The sequence below is a fragment of the Bufo bufo genome, chromosome 1, assembly GCF_905171765.1.
Source record: "Bufo bufo chromosome 1, aBufBuf1.1, whole genome shotgun sequence".
Taxonomy (NCBI): Eukaryota; Metazoa; Chordata; class Amphibia; order Anura; family Bufonidae; genus Bufo; species Bufo bufo.
In genome coordinates, this window is record NC_053389.1 from 439,713,999 (window position 1) to 439,734,487 (window position 20,489).

The 20,489-nt window shown below is 44.2% G+C and overlaps 1 protein-coding gene across 1 annotated transcript in view; it reads right to left on the bottom strand.

Moving 5' to 3' along the window:
- The window catches only part of LOC120981956 (sodium-coupled monocarboxylate transporter 1-like), a 70,044-nt gene extending 52,253 nt beyond the window's left edge, over positions 1-17,791 (bottom strand). The window contains exons 1-3 of the mRNA XM_040411812.1: positions 17,022-17,791; positions 15,105-15,333; positions 13,573-13,638 (exon numbers count right to left, since the gene is read on the bottom strand). Coding sequence (XP_040267746.1) covers positions 13,573-13,638; positions 15,105-15,333; positions 17,022-17,791 — 1,065 coding nt within the window. The remainder of the gene's footprint in view (positions 1-13,572; positions 13,639-15,104; positions 15,334-17,021) is intronic.
- Between the last annotated feature and the right edge of the window lie 2,698 nt (positions 17,792-20,489).

Sequence of the window (20,489 nt, forward strand, 5' to 3'; positions counted from 1 at the left end):
TCCGTCTTGGTATCAAGAGCTCATCTCTATTCTTAGACTCAGCGAGCTGAAAGGAGTCCCTAAGGATCCTAGAAGGATAACCCCTTTTGTTTAAATTAAGTATGGCTAGTTTCTTGACGGGTACTATATTTACTGAGGACCTTATCAATGAAGTCAAGGAATTTTCTCTGACAGGGAGGTTGTTGGACTAACGTCTTCAGCCAGTTTTAAAATTGTTTTCAAAGATCTCTATCAGGGGTACAAGGATAATATCAAATCGTGGTGGGAAATCAAGTCCCTAGAAAATTATTTGGAGAATAAAATCGTGCCAAGAGGCCTACGTATCTCTCTTAGACCAGCAGAACGTGTTCAGTCCCCAGAATTCGTGACCAAGTGGGAAGAAGAGATCACAATTAGTTCCCTTAGACTGATGTCACTCCTCCTTGTTGAGGAAAAACAAATCTTTGAGAGTACAGCATCCAAACTAAAGGGACTCATTGAGTCAGCACTAAAATTTAAATCAGATCCCGATTTTGACAAACGGGAATCCTCCTTACAATCAGCCGTTGAAAGGTTTCAGAACCTCATCAAGGAGAGAAAACATCGTCAGTTTATCAAGGATTTGGGTGAATTTAGAGACAATAGAGCGTACACCTCTTTGAGTACAAAAAACTCGGTGACTGAGTCAGAGATATCATCCTCTGATCAGGAATTCTCAGACTCAGAAATTACCAGTGTGTCCTACACACGAGGAACCATTAGAGGAGGTCGCTACTCAAAAGGGAGAGGGTCGGGTCAAAGATGGAGAGGTTCGAGGGGGCAGAGGGCCAACTACTGGGGAGGACGGGGATCCGGAAACAGAGGATCCGGACCACCAGGACCACAATACCGTACACAAATGGACAATTCCTCCCAGTGTATCCCTTATCAAGGCTTGCCTATAAACAATACTGTTGCTGCCGCCCCGTCAGTAGATCTCAACCCTCCTTCATCTTCCTCTTCATCTTCCTCTTCTTTTTTAGCCAAGGGCCAGGCCGCCTACCAACTAAGGGACCGCAGTCGAAACAATTGACTGATCAGCTGCAGGTAATTAATCTGTCAGAGTACAACCTGACCCCCGCTGAGACTAATTTACTCCAGAAAAGCCTATCTTTTGTGCCGACAACCAAACATGATACCTTTACTTGAGTAAAGGATTTGAATTTATTCGCCAGAAAACTGAAATGGCACAAATTTTTCAAAAATCACAATAAAAAAACATGTTTGGACCTGGGGATCAACCCTGATGATTTTGGAGATTTCCAAAATTTATTGGAACTCAGCGAAGAGGGAACCAGGGTCCCAGGAAAAGGCCCCTTTACTGAATTGCGGCCACGAAGTACTAGGTTGCCACCCCCGGTTAGTACGGAGCATATTGATATTTTCTTACGCCTCGTGATTGCCGACATCGAGAAAATACAGGGTATGCCCCTTCATTCAAACCTTTCGGCATCAGAGTTCCAGGCCCTGAGGAACCTAGAAAATAACAAAGACCTGATTATCAAACAATCAGATAAGGGTGGTAATCTGGTACTTCTGGACCACCACAAATACCAATCAATGTGTTTGACCTTACTAAATGACAAAAACAATTATAAAAAAATCCCTGCAGACCCAACAGAGGTATTCCGTAGTGACCTTACTGGAATCCTCGGTCAGGGTCTTCAACAGGGTGTCATTAGTAAGACTGAATTTGATTTTCTCCTTCCAAAAACCCCTCAAACGGCTACCTTCTTGTCATGGTCTTACCTGCTTGCTGCTCTCCTTCGTTTGACATGTGCTGGCGGCCATCTTGGTTTCTGGGTTTCTTGTAGCCTTCCACCCTACGGCTCCTCCTTCCCCTGGGAGGAGCTGGATGCCTAGCTCATATATATAGGAGGTCTGTGGCTTCAGTTCCTTGCTTGGTCCTCTTGTGTTCACATGCTTCTAAGACTGCTGCTGCTTCTGGTTCCTGATCCTGGCTTCGTCTGACTACCCTGCTGGTTCCTGATCCTGGCTTCGTCTGACTACCCTGCTGGTTCCTGATCCTGGCTTCGTCTGACTACCCTGCTGGTTCCTGATCCTGGCTTCGTCTGACTACCCTTCTGGTTCCTGACCTCTGGCTTCGCAAAGACTCTGCTCGGTTTCACCATCCGTTTGGACTTTTGCTTTACAGCTTTATTTTCAATAAAGCCTTCTATTTTCACTTATCTCTTGTTGTACGTCTGGTTCATGGTTCCGTGACATTAGGACCAAGCCATGAATTCTGACGGTACAGGGCCATCCTCGCTACCCACGCTGGTTGCCAGACTTGATCAGCAGGATCACCTGTTGGGTCGGTTCGCTGTGGCGTTGCAAACCCTGCTTGAACGCACGGCTCATTTCGCTCCCGTTGCCGATGGGTCGGTTGTCGCTCCTGGGCTCGCTCCTACTGCCGCTCCGGTTGTTGCGCCAGAGTCTACCCCGACACCTGTTGTTGCGCCTGCGGTGTTTCGGGGTATGACCGGTTCTGCCCCTCTTCCACAGCGCTTTGGGGGAGAGCCAACTCAGTGCCGAGGTTTCCTTAACCAGGTGGGCATTTATTTCGAGTTGCTGCCACATGCCTTTCCTACTGAGAGATCAAATGTGGGCTTCTTGATCTCGCTGCTCTCGGACAAGGCCTTGGCCTGGGCCAGCCCTTTATGGGAGAACAACAATCCGGTGGTTGCCGAGTTTTCCGGTTTTGTTGCTTCTCTTCGGAAGGTATTCGATGTGCCGGCTCGTGCTGCCTCTGCTGCGAAGCTCCTTATGTCCATCAGACAGGGTTCACGATCCGTAGCTGAATACGCCATTGAGTTTCGTACCCTGGCAGCAGAGGTGGGCTGGAATAATGAGGCTCTGGTCGCTGCTTTCTCTCATGGTCTCTCGGATGCCTTGAAGGATGAGGTTGCAGCTAAGGACCTACCAGTTGAGCTCGAGTCTCTTATTTCTTTCCTGATTTTGATTGACACCAGACTCAGGGAGAGACCTTCCTTTAAGGAGAACCTGCGGAGGTCTTCTAACAGATTGGTGCCTACGTTTGCTGTCCCACCCGTGCCTCCCTCTCCTCCCACGCCTCCTGGGGATGACTTGTCTGGGGGTGAACCCATGCAGCTGGGGTTTGCTCGCCTGTCCGAGGGGGAGAGGGCACTCCGGAGACGCGAGGGCCGATGCATGTACTGTGGTCTCGGTGGGCATTTTCGGTTGGCATGTCCGAACTGTCCGGGAAACGCTCGTACCCTGAGATCCTGTCGGGGGCAGATCTTGGGTGGAGTCTCCTTGTCCCCGGTTTCCCGTGTTGACAAACCACTGATCACTGTTGTCCTCTCCTGGGTCGGGGGCTCGGTGACGACCCAGGCGTTGGTGGACTCTGGTGCTGGTGGTTTGTTCATTGATAGTGTGTTCGCTGCCGCCAATTCCATTCCTCTGCAGGCTCGAGGTTCCCCACTGGCTCTTGAGGCGATAGACGGCAGACCCCTTCTGCCGCCACACGTGACTCATGAGACCCTTCCAGTGGGGATAGCCATTGGTGCCGTTCACAGAGAGTCGGTCTGCCTCCAGGTTATTTCGTCTCCACACTACTCGGTGGTCTTGGGGTACCCCTGGCTCCAGAAGCATAATCCGACTTTCGATTGGAGATCGGTCGAGATCCTCTCGTGGTCACCGCAGTGTGGGGCTAGTTGCATCCATGGGTCTGTCAAGTTGCTGTGTACTTCCTCGGACTCTCTGTTGCCTCCTGAATACGAGGAGTACCGGGAGGTATTCGATAAGGTGCGCGCGGTTGCCCTACCTCCGCACCGCCCATACGATTGTGCCATAGAGTTACAATCTCGTGCCGTTCCTCCTCGTGGCAAAGTCTATCCACTGTCGGTAGCGGAGAATGAGGCCATGGAGGAGTACGTGAGGGAGGCGCTTTCACGCGGACACATTCGCAAATCTTCGTCCCCGGCAGGGGCTGGATTTTTCTTTGTGAAAAAGAAGGGCGGTGAGTTGAGGCCTTGCATCGATTACAGGGGTCTCAATCGCATCACGATCAAGAACGCTTACCCGATACCCTTGATTTCCGAGCTGTTCGATCGCCTTAAAGGGGCCACGGTCTTTACCAAACTCGACCTGAGGGCGGCATATAACCTGGTAAGGATCAAGGCGGGCGATGAGTGGAAGACCGCGTTTAACACCAGGAGCGGTCATTACGAATCCTTGGTTATGCCCTTTGGGTTGTGCAATGCGCCCGCAGTCTTTCAGGAATTCATCAACGATGTTTTCCGTGACCTGTTGCAGCAGTGTGTGGTAGTCTATTTGGATGACATCTTGGTATATTCTGAATCCATGGAGGCCCACATTCTGGATGTCAGACGAGTGTTGCAACGGTTACGAGAGAACAAGCTGTTCGGTAAGCTTGAGAAATGCGAATTTCACCGATCCCAGGTAACCTTCTTAGGTTACATCATTTCCGCTGAGGGGTTCTCCATGGATCCTGAGAAGGTTTCGGCTGTCTTACAGTGGCCCCAGCCCAGTGGTCTTCGTTCCCTGCAGCGCTTTTTGGGCTTCGCCAATTATTATCGGAAGTTCATCAGGGACTTTTCCATGCTGGCCAAGCCTCTCACGGATCTGACCAGGAAGGGCAGTAATTCCCAGGTCTGGCCGCTCGAGGCCATCCGAGCTTTTGAGGCCCTAAAGTCCGCCTTTGTGTCGGCTCCGATTCTGTCGCATCCCAACCCTGGGTTGCCCTTTGTCCTCGAGGTGGACGCGTCTGAGACGGGAGTAGGCGCCCTTCTGTCTCAGCGTAGAACACCAGAGGGTCCTCTGCTTCCTTGTGGGTTTTACTCCCGGAAACTGTCTTCCGCGGAGTGCAACTATCAGATTGGTGACAGGGAGTTATTGGCCATCGTGCAGGCCCTTAAAGAATGGAGGCACTTGCTCGAGGGTTCGGTGGTTCCGGTTCTCATCCTGACGGACCACAAGAATCTGACCTACCTTTCTGAGGCCAAGAGATTGACACCACGTCAGGCCAGATGGGCTCTGTTCTTGTCACGTTTTAATTACGTGGTCTCCTACCTACCCGGTTCCAAGAACATCAGGGCGGATGCCTTATCACGGCAGTACTCCGAGCTGTCCAGGGAGGAGTCGATTCCGACTTCGGTCATACCTCCGAATCAGATCCTGGCCGCCATTCGCACCAGCCTGACCTCTCCCCTGGGTGAGCAGATTTTGGTGGCTCAATCTGGTGCTCCCTCTGGGAGACCCAACGGCAGATGTTTTGTGCCTGAGGAGTTGCGCACTCGGTTGTTGCGAACCTACCATAACTCCAAGACCGCGGGGCATCCTGGAAAGAATCAGCTGTCCTGGGCTGTTTCACGTCTGTTCTGGTGGTCTTCCCTACGTTCCGACATCGCCGCATATGTAGCGGCATGCTCCGTTTGTGCCCAGAGTAAGTCCCCTCGGCACCTTCCGTTGGGCCTTCTGCAACCCATAGCCACCGGGGAGCGCCCATGGTCACACCTGGGGATGGATTTCATTGTGGACCTCCCTGCATCCCGAGGCCATACGGTCATTCTCATGATTGTGGATCGGTTTTCCAAAATGTGCCACTGTGTTCCTCTCAAGAAGTTACCCTCTGCACAAGAGTTGGCCACGATTTTTGCCAGGGAGGTCTTCCGGTTGCACGGTTTGCCTAAGGAGATTGTGTCGGATCGGGGGAGTCAGTTTGTGTCCAGGTTCTGGCGCGCCTTTTGCTCCCAGTTGGGGATTCATCTCTCCTTCTCCTCGGCCTACCACCCTCAGTCCAATGGGGCCGCAGAACGATCCAATCAGGCCTTGGAGCAATTCCTTCGTTGCTATGTCTCCGATCACCAAGACAATTAGGTTGACGCCTGCCTTGGGCTGAGTTTGCAAGGAACACGGCGGTGAACTCTTCCTCTGGGACGTCTCCCTTCATGGCCAATTATGGGTTCCAACCTGCCGTGTTACCGGAGGTATTCTCTCCCCAGGATATTCCGGCTGTGGAGGATCACCTTTCCGTCCTACGTGCTTCTTGGGTACAGATCCAGTAGTCCCTTGAGGTCTCTGCGCAGCGCCAGAGACTCCAGGCTGATCGCAGACGAGCGCCTGCTCCTTCCTACCAGGTCGGAGACCGTGTATGGTTGTCCACCCGCAACCTCAACCTTCGAGTGCCCACTCCCAAGCTGGCGCCTCGCTTTGTTGGTCCCTTCCGAGTGCTTCGCAGGGTAAACCCGGTAGCCTATGCCCTTGCGCTTCCTCCTGGCATGCGGATCTCCAACGTGTTTCATGTCTCCCTGTTGAAGCCTCTCGTGTGTAATCGTTTCACTTCCTCGGTTCCTCGGCCTCGTCCGGTCCAAGTGGGCAATCGTGAGAAATATGAGGTGAGCAATATCCTGGACTCACGCCTGGTCCGCGGTCGGTTGCAGTTTTTGGTCCATTGGCGTGGTTATGGTCCAGAGGAGCGTTCCTGGGTTCCCTCCGCAGATGTCCATGCTCCTGCCTTGCTCCGAGCCTTCCACGCACGCTTCCCTCAGAAACCGTTTTGTGCTCCGCGGAGGAGGGGCCCTTGAGGGGGAGGTACTGTCATGGTCTTACCTGCTTGCTGCTCTCCTTCGTTTGACATGTGCTGGCGGCCATCTTGGTTTCTGGGTTTCTTGTAGCCTTCCACCCTGCGGCTCCTCCTTCCCCTGGGAGGAGCTGGATGCCTAGCTCATATATATAGGAGGTCTGTGGCTTCAGTTCCTTGCTTGGTCCTCTTGTGTTCACATGCTTCTAAGACTGCTGCTGCTTCTGGTTCCTGATCCTGGCTTCGTCTGACTACCCTGCTGGTTCCTGATCCTGGCTTCGTCTGACTACCCTGCTGGTTCCTGATCCTGGCTTCGTCTGACTACCCTGCTGGTTCCTGATCCTGGCTTCGTCTGACTACCCTTCTGGTTCCTGACCTCTGGCTTCGCAAAGACTCTGCTCGGTTTCACCATCCGTTTGGACTTTTGCTTTACAGCTTTATTTTCAATAAAGCCTTCTATTTTCACTTATCTCTTGTTGTACGTCTGGTTCATGGTTCCGTGACACTTCTACTGCCTTCCAAAAATCCACAAGGGGATACACCCCTTGAAAGGGCGTCCCATTGTCTCGGGTATTGACTCATTGACGCATCACGGTGGAATCTACCTTGATAAGGTACTCCGTGATTTTGTCTCTAGTCTTCCATCGTTCACCCGTGATACTATGGATTTTCTCCGCAAAATCGAAACCCTCACGATAAATCCAAAAAGTATCTTGGCGAGCATCGATGTGGAATCGCTTTACACCTCGATTCCACACGACAAGGGAATCCTAGCAGTGAATTACTATTTGAACACTAGAGGAACCCAGTTTATTGCACATAACGGTTTCATCTTGCAATTACTGGAGTATATCCTTACCCATAATTTTTTTCTGTTTAACGGCTCCTTCTACCACCAGCTCAGGGGGACCGCAATGGGGAATTCCTGTGCCCCCACTTATGCGAATCTCCTCCTGGGCTGGTGGGAGGATACCGTTGTTTTCCCAGATCAGCACCCATGGTGGAGCGAAAACATCTCCTTTTGGACTCGTTATATCGACGATGTCTTCCTGATCTGGGAAGGAAGTATTCCAGCTTTCCACAGTTTTATTGATACCCTTAATCATAATGACATCGGTTTGAGCTTCACCTATGAAACCCAATTAGAGCAGATCACCTTTCTGGACGTGGTGGTGAGTAAAGTAGAGGGTACCCTTATTACATCAGTTTTTCAGAAACCCACGGCAACCAATAGTATCCTCCATTGGGAGAGCCACCACCCCATCGCAGTTAAAAAAGGGATCCCAAGGGGACAATATCTGCGAATTCGCAGAAACTGTTCGTCAGGAGGCAATTTTTATCAAGAGTCAGGAAAGCTCAGGAAGAGACTGAGAGAAAGGGGTTATCCTTCTAGGATCCTTAGGGACTCCTTTCAGCTCGCTGAGTCTAAGAATAGAGATGAGCTCTTGATACCAAGACGGAGAGATACGGACGACCATCTGATACGTCTCATCTCTACTTTCGACACTGGGAATGGCGAAGTGGTGTCTATACTGAGAAGGCACTGGGCCATTTTAACTATGGACCCTGACCTAACACAGGTGATTAGGAACTATCCGCAGGTAACTTACTGAAAAGGGAGAAGCCTGCGAGATCGGTTAGTCCATAGCCATTACGAAGGCCCAAAGAGAGAAGGCACATGGCTAGACCGTAGGCCCCTTGGTGTCTTCAAGTGCGGTTCCTGCAAAGCGTGTAACTTCATAAATCCATCTAAAACAATAATCTGCTCGGTGACCCAACGATCCTTTGCGATTCGTGACTTCGCCAACTGTAAAACCAAAGGCGTCGTCTACATTTGCCAATGTAGTTGCCCCCTCGACTACATTGGCAAAACTAAGAGGGAATTACGGAGAAGAATCTGTGAACATCTGAACGATATTAAAAAATCGAAGGATACCCCGGTGGCTCATCACTTTAATAATTGCCACAAGGGAGATGTGAGCTCGGCTCGTTTCTCGGTATTGGAGGTGGTCCCTTTTCCCGAGAGGAGGGGCGACTGGGACAGAAGGATTCTTCAAAAAGAGTCCTCCTGGATATACCATTTTCAATCCCAGTCCCCCCTCGGTCTCAATGAAAGACTCAATTTTGCATGTTTTATTTAATTCTCTCCCTGTCTTGTGTTTAATTTTTGACGCTCCTCAGTAATTTATCTTCCAAGTATCTCTGGTATGTGACCCATGGTCTCTGTGCCGATCAGTGCGGAAAGCACCACTTAAAAAAAAGGAGTTTATTCAAGACTGATTCCCCATATCTTTAAATGCTACCTGTTACCTCTCAAACTCTATCAATATTAATGAAGAGGCAGGTTTTTGTGTATCTTGGTTGTTATCCTTTATTATTATATATCGTTTGCTCTGTGATTCATTTCTGTCTCATTGGGGGTCTTTGCTGAAGGTTTTCCTTAAATAACTGTGCCCCCAGGTTATAGTCTTCTCTATCGGCTAGCACAGCTGTATTTGGGACATGCCTACTCATAACCGTTACTTTCAGTGTTAACATACTGGCCGCTCATTCAACCTAAACCCCCTAGGATCAAAGCTGCATTGACAGCACGGCCTCTGCTGCCTTCCGGCACCGGCATCAGGCCCTATGCGGCTCACGATGCGTTCCACGGCGCCGGAAGTGACGCAAACCGGAAGCGCCTTGCGTTCCATTATGCGTTCCAGGAGACCGGAAGCGCCCTTCCGGCGTCCGGACGCACTGATTAAGACCCTATAAATGGGTTCTATTCTCACTGGCACCTCACCTGGGCCCAAAGCAGGCTACTGGGGGAGGTATTGGCCAGCACCAGCACTATGTAAGTCCTGATTTATCTCTCTAATTGGTGAGAACTTTCTATAGAGTTGTGAGTGGCTACTTTATATTATACTGAAGTGTCCCCTTTATATATACATTTTTCTAGGTATCACGTGTTGATGTAGTTATCTTGCCTTCTGGTAATGCTATATCTACGCTCCCTCCGTCTGAACATCTTTAGCTAAGTATCGGTTTATTATATTATCGCTTTCGCATCATTGGTCACATCTATATCATTGCCGGACGTTTGTCCAAATTTCTATCTACCTCCTGATGAGCCTGATTCTATACAGGTGAAACGCGTTGAGGTCTGAGTTATAAGATGTGTATATTTTAAAATGTGCGTACTGTTTACTGGTGAGGAATGGTGATCCCCCGAATATCTGGACCCCCTTCCACTCACTTTTTGTATTCATTATATGTATTGTTTGAATTTCGCAGAGGACAGGTGGCGACCCTGGCTATATGAACCACCTTTTTCCCTCCGGTATATTCCTTTTGATACCGTTACTGTATATCTATTACCTTTCCCCGGTTAGGGTCAACCTAGGGACTTGACAGTTTTAGGTTCGGGGACAGGGAACCTCCACCATCAGGGGGTTACCCTGGGCTGAGCAGGTTTTAGGGCCTTTAGGGTAAGCATCTTGTCTGCCCTGCCCTTTTCTCCTCAGACCATGTACTAATTTTTGTTTTGATCCTCGAACCGCCGTAGTTAACTGATAGTTTTTGTGTCACTAACATACGTTTTAGCTAGGGGTCACTACTCCCCTGTCAAAAGAAATTTATATATAATCCTTTTGAAATTGTAGTACACTCTGTTGGTATATGCATACCTATACCCGCACTATAACTAAATAAAGGTATTTTTAAAAGTCACTAATTTCGAATAGCAAATTATGTTAAAACCCATGTGATAATATAATCTAATAAAAATCAAATTACTAGGCAATTTTCTATATGAAATAAGGTTTCATCAATAGAGATGGGTATTCTTTACTGTAAGAGCAGTAAGATTATGGGATTGACTGCCACGGGATGTTGTTATGGCTGAATCATTATACAAGTTCAAGAGGAGCCATGATGTCTTTCTTGAATGTAAAATATTGCAGGTTACAGGCACTAGATTTCTGGATTTATTCTGATAGCCATATCTGGAGTCAGTAAGGAAATTCTTTCCCTTTACATGGGAGAGTAGGTATCTGACTCATAGGGGTTTTTACTTACTCTGGATGAACCTGATAGGAATAAAGGTTGGATGTGAAGAAGCTGTGTCTTGCTTACCAACTATGTAACTATGACGTAACTTTCTGCTATTGCCATTTGTTACTTATGTCTGTGAAGGTTCTCATTTATCCAGGTCATGGTATATCTGTAAGGAATAAATCAAGGCAACTGGACTTGCTGTAGATTTCTTGAACACGTTTCACTCGTTCTTCCAATGAGCTTTCTCTCAGAATTGAGAAAGCTCGTTGGAAGAACGAGTGAAACATGTTCAAGAAATCTACAGTAAGTCCAGTTGCCTTGATTTATTCCTTACAGATACATTTGTTACATAGCTCAGAGGGTGAGCAGACACTGCTGAATAATATCACCAGCCCCTGCATTTCGACTCTGTAAATTAAACTGTTGATACATGTAAAATTACTGTAGTATTAGGAGCCAGAAAAATTTCTGCAGGTTTCAGATTGCAGTTTCTCTATATACCGTATGCCTTATTTATCTCAACTTTCATTGCCTACAATTATAACTGTGCTTACTTTAAAGGGGTTTTCCGGGTGTTACATATTGATGACCTCCATGCAGCTTAATGAGCACAATGCTGCGTGTTGCATAGTGGCTGTACTTGGTATTGCAGCTCAGGGCCATTGACTTGAATGGGACTGAGATGCGCCTAACCCTAGCTAGGCCATGTGACTGATGAATATGATGTCACTGGCCTAGGCAGAGTCTCCAGCTCTCACTGGAGAGTTACGGCATGTTCAAACAGCTCATCAGTGGGGATGCTAGGAATCAGACCCCCGCCAATCACATATTGATGACCTATCCTGAGGATAGTTCATAAATATTAAACACCCAGAAAACTCCTTTTAGACATGGCTAATTTATACATACCCATCAGACTGTATAGTTTACTTCCTTTTATATAATGTATTTGTGATTCTTGATATTTTTTCAGTATATACCATAAATATTCAAAACAATGATAAAAACTATAGGGGAGATTTATCAAACTGGTGTAATGTAGACCTGGCTTAGTTGCCATAGCAACCAATCAGATTTCACCTTTCATTTTCCAAAGGAGCTGTGAAAAATGAAAGGTGAAATCTAATTGGTTGCTATGGGCAACTAAGCAAGTTCTACTTTACACCAGTTTGATAAATTACCCCATATTTATTTTTTATTCCGTAAAACATTTTATTCCGGTGTAAAACATTCTTAAATAAAAAAAACTTCTCTCTTCAACATTTTACAATTTATATCTACATATGAAGTTAAGCAACTTTGCTAATACTTTGCACTATTTGTCTTGTAGTGATCAATAGTATTGCACACAATTATAATTTGTTGAAAATTTGGAAAATTGTATCACATTTATCAAAATTGCTCACATGGTATATATTTGGTGCAAACCAACAGGCATAAATACATTTTTCATCCTTACACCATATCTTGTTATGCACAGTATACTAAACACGCTAATACCTTACAAAAAAAATGAATTGCGTATTATATAAATTTGGAACATGGTGTCTCCCGTTAGCCACCTCTTTTCCACACACTTTTCTGAACTCTCCAGGAAGGCCTAATAAGTGTGCAAATCCCATACTGTAATATATTTTGGTGCAAAATGTGTAAAGTTGGGAGGAATACCTGTCAGCTGGCAGCTATCTCATGTTTCTGGTTGGCTTGGCTTAAATGGGTTGTCCAAGATAATTAAAAATCTCACACTACCGCTACAATGTCTTAAAATAAAAGCACATCATATACTCATGCCTTACACCAGCACTGTCTCTGGTACTCCCTGGATATGGCACGTGACTGCTGCAGCCAATTACTGTACACAGCTGTAGACCGATATCCAAGACTTTGTAGGGGTTGCCTGAGATTTTTAATTATCTTGGACAACCTCTTTAATCAGGTCACTGACAGCAGCAAAGCGAGGTCTGTTTCCAAAGGCAACAAGGAGAACTTTGAAGGAGCTACACCTGTAAATAATGTAATGTAAGATCAGAGCAAAGCAAGTAAAGCTAAGGATCTACAAACTTTTAAAGTAGATTTAGGGAATGGCACATGGTCGGGCTTCCTGATGCAGATTTCAAAGCCAAAACCAGGAGTTAATTAAAAAAAGAGAAGTCGTATCTGTCCTTTACACTTTCAATCCATTTATGATACACTCTTGATTTTGGCTTCAAAAATGTAATGCAGAGTCCTTACCATGTGGCCGCACCCTTAAAGTTTATCGACCTGGTGAATATTCACAGCAAATATTAAGCAAAATCTGTATGTGTCTACATGCTGATTGGGCTGTGGATTCACCACATATTGTTTTGCTGCACATTAACCATGGATTTCATCCCAGAACATTAAAAAGGGTCAAATCTGAGGAGAAAATACACAACAGAAATGTACATTTTACAGATTTAAAAAAGCACTGATGTACTGTATGCGGATAAGATGTGTTGAAATATCTCATCTCATGCCTACTAGTGTAATCTTTTCCTTGCATCAAAGTTGCTGGTACAATCAACAGCATTTCCACCCTGGAGGGCCTACCCTTAGGCCTCATGCACACAACAGTATGTATTTTGCGGTCTGCAAAAAATATGGATGACTTCCGTGTGGATTCCGTATTTTGCGGAACGGAACAGCTGGCCCCTAATAGAACAGTACTATCCTTGTCCGTAGTGCAGACAATAATAGGACATGTTCTATTTTTTTGCGGAACGGTAATACGGACATACGGAAACGGAATGCACACAGAGTACCTTCCATTTTTTTTGCGGACCCATTGAAATGAATGGTTCCGCATACGGTCTGCAAGAAAAAACAGAACAGACACGGGGAAAAAAAAAGTACATGTGCATGAGCCATTAAACTGTGAAATGTTCTGCAAACTAGAATTATAATTTAATCACCAGTTAGACATTACATACCGTTTGGATGATGAACAACAATGTGCAAATCAGTCGTACACATCTGTTAAATCTGAGCTCAAGGTACTGTGAAAATAATAAATGGATGAGGTTAATTATCATATGGACATTTTTTTCCATAAGTAGGGAATTAGATATTAGATATTTACATATGATATTATGATTATATAATATTTTGAGGACACCAAACACAGCACACCAGCTGTGATTATATAGAGCAGGCATGCTCAACCTGCGGCCCTCCAGCTGTTGTAAAACTACAACTCCCATAATGCCTTGCTGTAGGCTGATAGCTGTAGGCTGTTCGGGCATGCTGGGAGTTGTAGTTTTGCAACAGCTGGAAGGACGCAGGTTGAGCATGCCTGATATAGAGTATACTGCATAGCTCTAGTCACACAAATGTTACAAAAAGCAGTGTTCAGTTTTTATAGCTACTTTAAACAAAGAGGTTTTTGAGTTCAAAATATTGAGGCCCTTACTTCAAGGCAGGCCATCAATATATAATACTATCAAGTAGGGGTTTGACTTTCAGCACTCCTGATAATCAGATGCTTGGAAATGCAAACACTGCAATATCCTCCACTAGCGATATTAAGTAGACTTTGTACGATTAGATTGACCCATGAAAATAATGCGAGGCCGTAACACTTGCTACAAGCTCCTCAAACAGTTGATCAGTGTTTGGGTGTTGAGAGTTGGACTCTCACCAATATATATTAATGGCCTATTCAGAGGATAGGGCCTCAATATTCCAAACCCCCCCAAAAAAACTTTAACCATCCTGTTGAGAAGATTCTTTAACTTTTAACCACATCTGGCTATACTTCACCATCTAGACCAACCTATAAGACAAAACTCAAATTGGGTGTATAAATAACACTTGGGGCTAGTATATTATACTGAGCCAACAAAAGATACAAACTAATAACCCCAAAAAGATGAGAAAACGCACATATAAAATATATGTAATTTATTGAAACATAATCAAATGACAAGAAATGTATGACATAAGGCACAAGGGTAAAGGAGGGTGGGAGGCCCCATGTAGCGGGGTCATAAACAACCTCCCTCACAGAAACCCAACTGACAGGGAAAAAGGGTCACAGCCCTGGGTATTTGGCTATCAGCATTTTCTACGCGGCCATCCTAGTCATCCAGGGTGGGCAATTCTGCTATGTGTGATCATACTTACCTTTTATATGCATGCAACACATATTATTATATGTTACTTTGGGTGAACTTACAGTTCTCCCATATTTATGCGGCCTCACACCCAGCGCTGTGACCCTTTTTCCCTGTCAGTTGGGTTTCTGTGAGTGAGGTTGTTTATGACCCCGCTACATGGGGCCTCCCACCCTCCTTTACCCTTGTGCCTTATGTCATACATTTCTTGTCATTTTAATAAATATAACGATACTGCGCTCTGGGACTTTAAGTATATTGAAATTAATGCAGGAGTATCACAGATTATTACAATTCAGCACATGAGTATACACTGTTATACAAGTCTTTATCTGGCTTTGCCAGTATACCTGTAGTGTGAACTCCTGTCTGTATGTTGATCCTCCTGCTTGTGCTTCTGTATTTGGTGCGCTGGTGCGGCTTTCTGAAAATCGGAGATTGCCGATTGAGTGATTGTTGCTCACCGAATCCTCGATGCTGGAGTCCGGGAAATGAGGTGGTTCAGGTTTCGTATGAGTCGGCGTGCAGGTCAGCGTGCAAGTCAGTGTGTAGCTTCGTGTCCCGGCCGGTGACGCGATGCTGCAATCAGTAAAGGTTTAGACTAAAACTTTTTTAGCGCTCACTAAGAGAAATGAGTGACGTCACTACCACGGTCATCAATGACCATAGGTGCCAGGTATCTTTACTCCAACATGTTTCGAACAGACGCTGTTCTTCATCAGGGAATGTTACAAGGCTGTTCATGTTCTCTCTATTTATGTGCTAATTTGTAGTCCAGAGTATTAACCCCTTCTCTGCCATTTTTGCACAAGTCCAATGCCAATCATCATTCAAAGCCGAACAGCTCTATTTCTGCGTTTAAGCCATTAGGCATTAGAGTGTCCATGTTAAATATCCATTTTGCCTCTATTTTGGACATTTCTTTAACATAGTCACCTCCCCTTTTGTTTCTTTGTATGATTTCTACCCCACAAAAATTCGAACCCACGAAGCTGCCTCCATGTTTTATATTATAGTGACGGGATAATGGGTGGCCTTCATATTTTCTATTTATATTATATATGTGTTCCCCTATCCTTTTCTTCAGGGGTCTTTTTGTGCGGCCCACATATATCTTTTTGCATGGACATGTTATTGTGTAAATAACACCCTTGCTGTTGCATGTTATAAAATTCTTTATGTTTTGTTGGTATGTTCCTTCCATGTTATTTATTAGCGTTTTTATTTTCTTATCTTGGGATATTTTGCATCCTCTACATATTTTACATGGATAGAAGCCACCCCTTTCTTCCCCTTTTCCTTTTTGATTTTTCTCATTTGCGTTTATTCCCGTACATTTATTTGTAGATGCGATCATATTGCCCACATTCTGTGCCTTTCGGAACACAAATTTGGGATCTTTAGGGATCATTTCACCTATAATTTTGTCCTCCTTGAGGATGTCCCAATGTCTTTTTATGATTTTTTAAAAAAGTGGAACTTGGTTATTATATGGTGTAATGATGGGCGGAATTGTTATTTCAGTTTCATCTTCCTTATTAGATGTTTTGTTTTTTCTTTCAATTAATAAGGTTTCTCTATTTATTTTGTTTATTTCTGTTTTTTGTTGTATTAATTTTGTTTTATCATATCCTTTATGTTCAAATTTCTTCTGTAAAATCTCTGCCTCCCTTTCGTAATCCCCGGTTCCTGCACAGTTTCTTCTCAATCTCATGAATTGGCTCCGTGGGATATTTTCCAACCATCTAGGGAGATGGCAACTCTCCATAGCAATGAAGCTGTTGCCATCCGTCGATTTATTGTAGGTTCTGGTGAGTAATTTGTCTCCCTCCGCATAAATAACTAAATCTAAAAAATGAATTTCTTTTTGACTGTAGGATGAAGTCAATTCTAGATAAAAATCGTATTTATTAATATCCTTTAAAAATTCCTGCAGTTTTATTTCCCCCCCATCCCATATAAAAATAATGTCATCTATAAAACGCCGCCAGAGGACGAGACCCGCACGGGGGGTGCCATCAGGATGGATAGAAAGTTTTTCCCACCATCCGACGTACAAATTTGCAAACCCCGGTGCGAATCTCGTCCCCATAGCGGTCCCCCAGGTCTGGAGATAAAAAAATGTATTATATAAAAAATAATTTTTGGTTAAAATGAACATAATACATTCCCCCACAAAATTTATTTGTGCTTCTGGCATCTCTCCCTTAGCTCTTAAAAAATGTTGAACAGCGTCTACCCCTTTTTTATTTTCTATAACAGTGTACAGTGATTTTACGTCAAGTGTACCAATGATATAGTTTTCTTTCCATTCTATCTTATTTAGAATTTGTAGAGTATGTTTGGTATCCTTGAGGTAGGTTGGAAGTACCTGTACATATGGCTGGAGTTGTTGATCAATGTACCTGGAGAGGGAGCTAGTGAGGCAGTCTATACCAGACACTATAGGTCTCCCTGGTGGTTTTTGGGTATCTTTATGTATTTTTGGGTTATGGTATAGCACTGCAATTTTTGGGTGTTCATTATTTATGAATGTAGCTTCTTTTTTATTTAAAATACCTATATCTTTTCCTTTTTGAACTAATCCCTTAAGTTGTTTTTTAAAAAACTCAGTTGGGTCACTCTTTAGTTTTTTGTATGTTCTGTTATCACTCAAAATATTGTCTGCTTCTCCCTTATAGTCCTTAATATTCATTAGGACTATACCCCCTCCTTTGTCGGCTGGGCGTATGATAATATCATGATTTTTCTGCATAGTGATAATGGCTTTCTTTTCCTCCTCAGAAATATTGCACATATATTGCGGTTTTTTGGGATAGCGAATTTTTCTTATATCCCTGGTTACTTGGTTCATGAAGCTGTTTAGCGCCGAGGAGTATTCATGTAGGGGATTATATTTTGATTTTGGCTTCAGGTCTGTATGTTTGAAGTCATTTTTGGGTTCCTCTCCAAAAAAGCGGTCTCTGTTAGTGTACACCGGTATCCAGGATACCGAGCATGCGCGGTGAGACCCCAGGGACGCCGGGACGGCTGCCATCACGATACTCCACTCTGTAAGTTAGTAAGTTTTAAACCATGCAGCCACTGACCGCTTAATTAGCACTTTCAGGTGATCACTGTAACTAAAGCACGAGGCACTTTATGAACTAGGCAGTGTTTATTTGTGAATTTTGAAAATTGTCTATGAGATCTCACCATGTATGTAAAAATTGTGATTTTGACACATGATATATAAATGAATTCACATATGATTATGGAAAATTTTAATGTAATTCATGTTTTTATACATTATTGATCATGTTATTGCCAATCACCCTGTTATTTGACTCACTAAGCATTGTGGGTATAAATGTAAATGCTGTGACACCAATTGTTATGCTTGAGAAAGACTGCAATGAGCAGTTGAAACGTTGCACAGTGGAAATAAAGCGGGTCGTTTTTCACTTTATCCTGGAGTGCTGCCTCTTCTTTGAGATATCTATAATATATATATATATATATACAGTGTAATATCTCCAAAGAATAGGCAGCACTCCAAATGTGGTAAAAAGGTGATGACCCGTTTATTCCCAGGCAACGTTTCAGCCCACACAATGGGGCCTTTGTCAAGCATTACAATAATGTCACACATGGGTATAAATACCCGAATCAAATCATGTGATGGAAGTGAACAGTTTAACCATTCAGTGTATCAAGTGATTCCAGCATATAATTATATAGTCAAACATACCAAATAATACAATAAGTGTATGATTACAATGAATAAACATAATATCTCCATGATTAGAATCGTGATTAAAAATACATACATAGTATCGATCTGTTTATACATAAAAAATCTAAAAGTGCCAGTGCATCGGACAAGTGAAGGGTTAAAAAAAGAGATAGGCTGAATATACACAGCTGACCTATATTGGATATAAAAAAATAACAAAACAGCGTACCATTGGTGGTTCAGCGTGTCAGCATGGAGTTGGCGTTCCCCTGTAGTCACTGCGCAAGCGCGAAGTCAGTCGAATCACTCACCACCCACGGACGCAGCGGCGCCCTTCCCCAGCGACGTCCACAAGACAGAAGACGCACTGACGAGAGAGGCGCGCTGTTTATTATATATATACAGTGGATATAAAAAGTCTACACACCCCTGTTAAAATTTCAGGTTTCTGTGCTGTAAAAAGATGAGACAAAGATAAATCATTTCAGAACTTTTTCCACCTTTAATGTGACCTATAAACTGTACAACTCAATTGAAAAACAAACTGAAATCTTTTAGGTAGAGGGAAGAAAAAATATAAACATAAATAATATGGTTACATAAGTGTGCACACCCTTAAACTAATACTTTATTGAAGCACCTTTTGATTTTATTACAGCACTCAGTCTTTTTGGGTATGAGTCTATCAGCATGGCACATTTTGACTTGGCAAGATTTGCCCACTCTTCTTTGCAAAAACACTCCAAATCTGTCAGATTGTGAGGGCATATTTTGTGCACAGCCCTCTTCAGATCACCCCACAGATTTTCAATCAGATTCAGGTCTGGGCTCTGGCTGGGCCATTCCAAAACTTTAATCTTCTTCCTTTTTTGATTTGGATGTATGCTTTGGGTCGTTATCATGTTCAGTTTTCTAGCAGAAGCCTGAAGGTTTTGTGCCAATATTGACTGGTATTTGGAACTGTTCATAATTCCCTCTAGCTTAACTAAGGCCCCAGTTCCAGCTGAAGAAAAACAGCCCCAAAGCATAATGCTGCCACTACCATGCTTCACTGTGGGTATGGTGTTCTTTTGGTGATGTGCAGTGTTGTTTTTGCGCCAAACATATCTTTTGGAATTATGGTTAAAAAGTTCAACCTTGGTTTCATCAGACCATAACACCTTTTCCCACATGCTTTTGGGAGACTTCGGATGTGTTTCTGCAAAATGTAGCCTGGCTTGGATGTTTTTCTTCGTAAGAAAAGGCTTTCGTCTTGCCACTCTACCCATTAGCCCAGACATATAAAGAATACGGGAGATTGTTGTCACATGTACCACACAGCCAGTACTTGCCAGATATTCCTGCAGCTCCTTTAATGTTACTGTAGGCCTCTTGGTAGCCTCCCAGACCAGTTTTCTTCTCATCTTTTCATCAATTTTGGAGGGACTTCCAGTTCTTGGTAATGTCACTGTTGTGCCATATTTTCTCCACTTGAGGATGACTGTCTTCACTGTGTTCCATGTCTAATGCCTTGGAAATTCTTTTGTACCCTTCTCCTGACTGATACCTTTTAACAATGAGATCTCTCTGATGCTTTGGAAGCTCTCTGTGGACTATGGCTTTTGCTGTGGGATACGACTAAGAAAATTTCTGGAAAGACCAACTAGAGCAGCTGAACTTTATTTGGGGTTAATCAGAGGCACTTTAAATGATGGTAGGTGTATGCTGACTCCTATTTAACATGATTTTGAATGTGATTGCTTAATTCTGAACACAGCTACATCCCCAGTTATAAGAGGGTGTGCACACTTATGCAACACCCATTATTTTTTTTTGTTTTTGTTTTCTTCCCTCCATCTAAAAGATTTCAGTTTGTTTTTCAATTGAGTGGTATAGTTTATAGGTCACATTAAAGGTGGAAAAAGTTCTGAAATGATTTATATTTGTGTAGACTTTTTATATCCACTGTATATACAGTACAGACCAAAAGTTTGGACACACCTTCTCATTCTATCTATATATTTTTGCCAGTGCCCATACT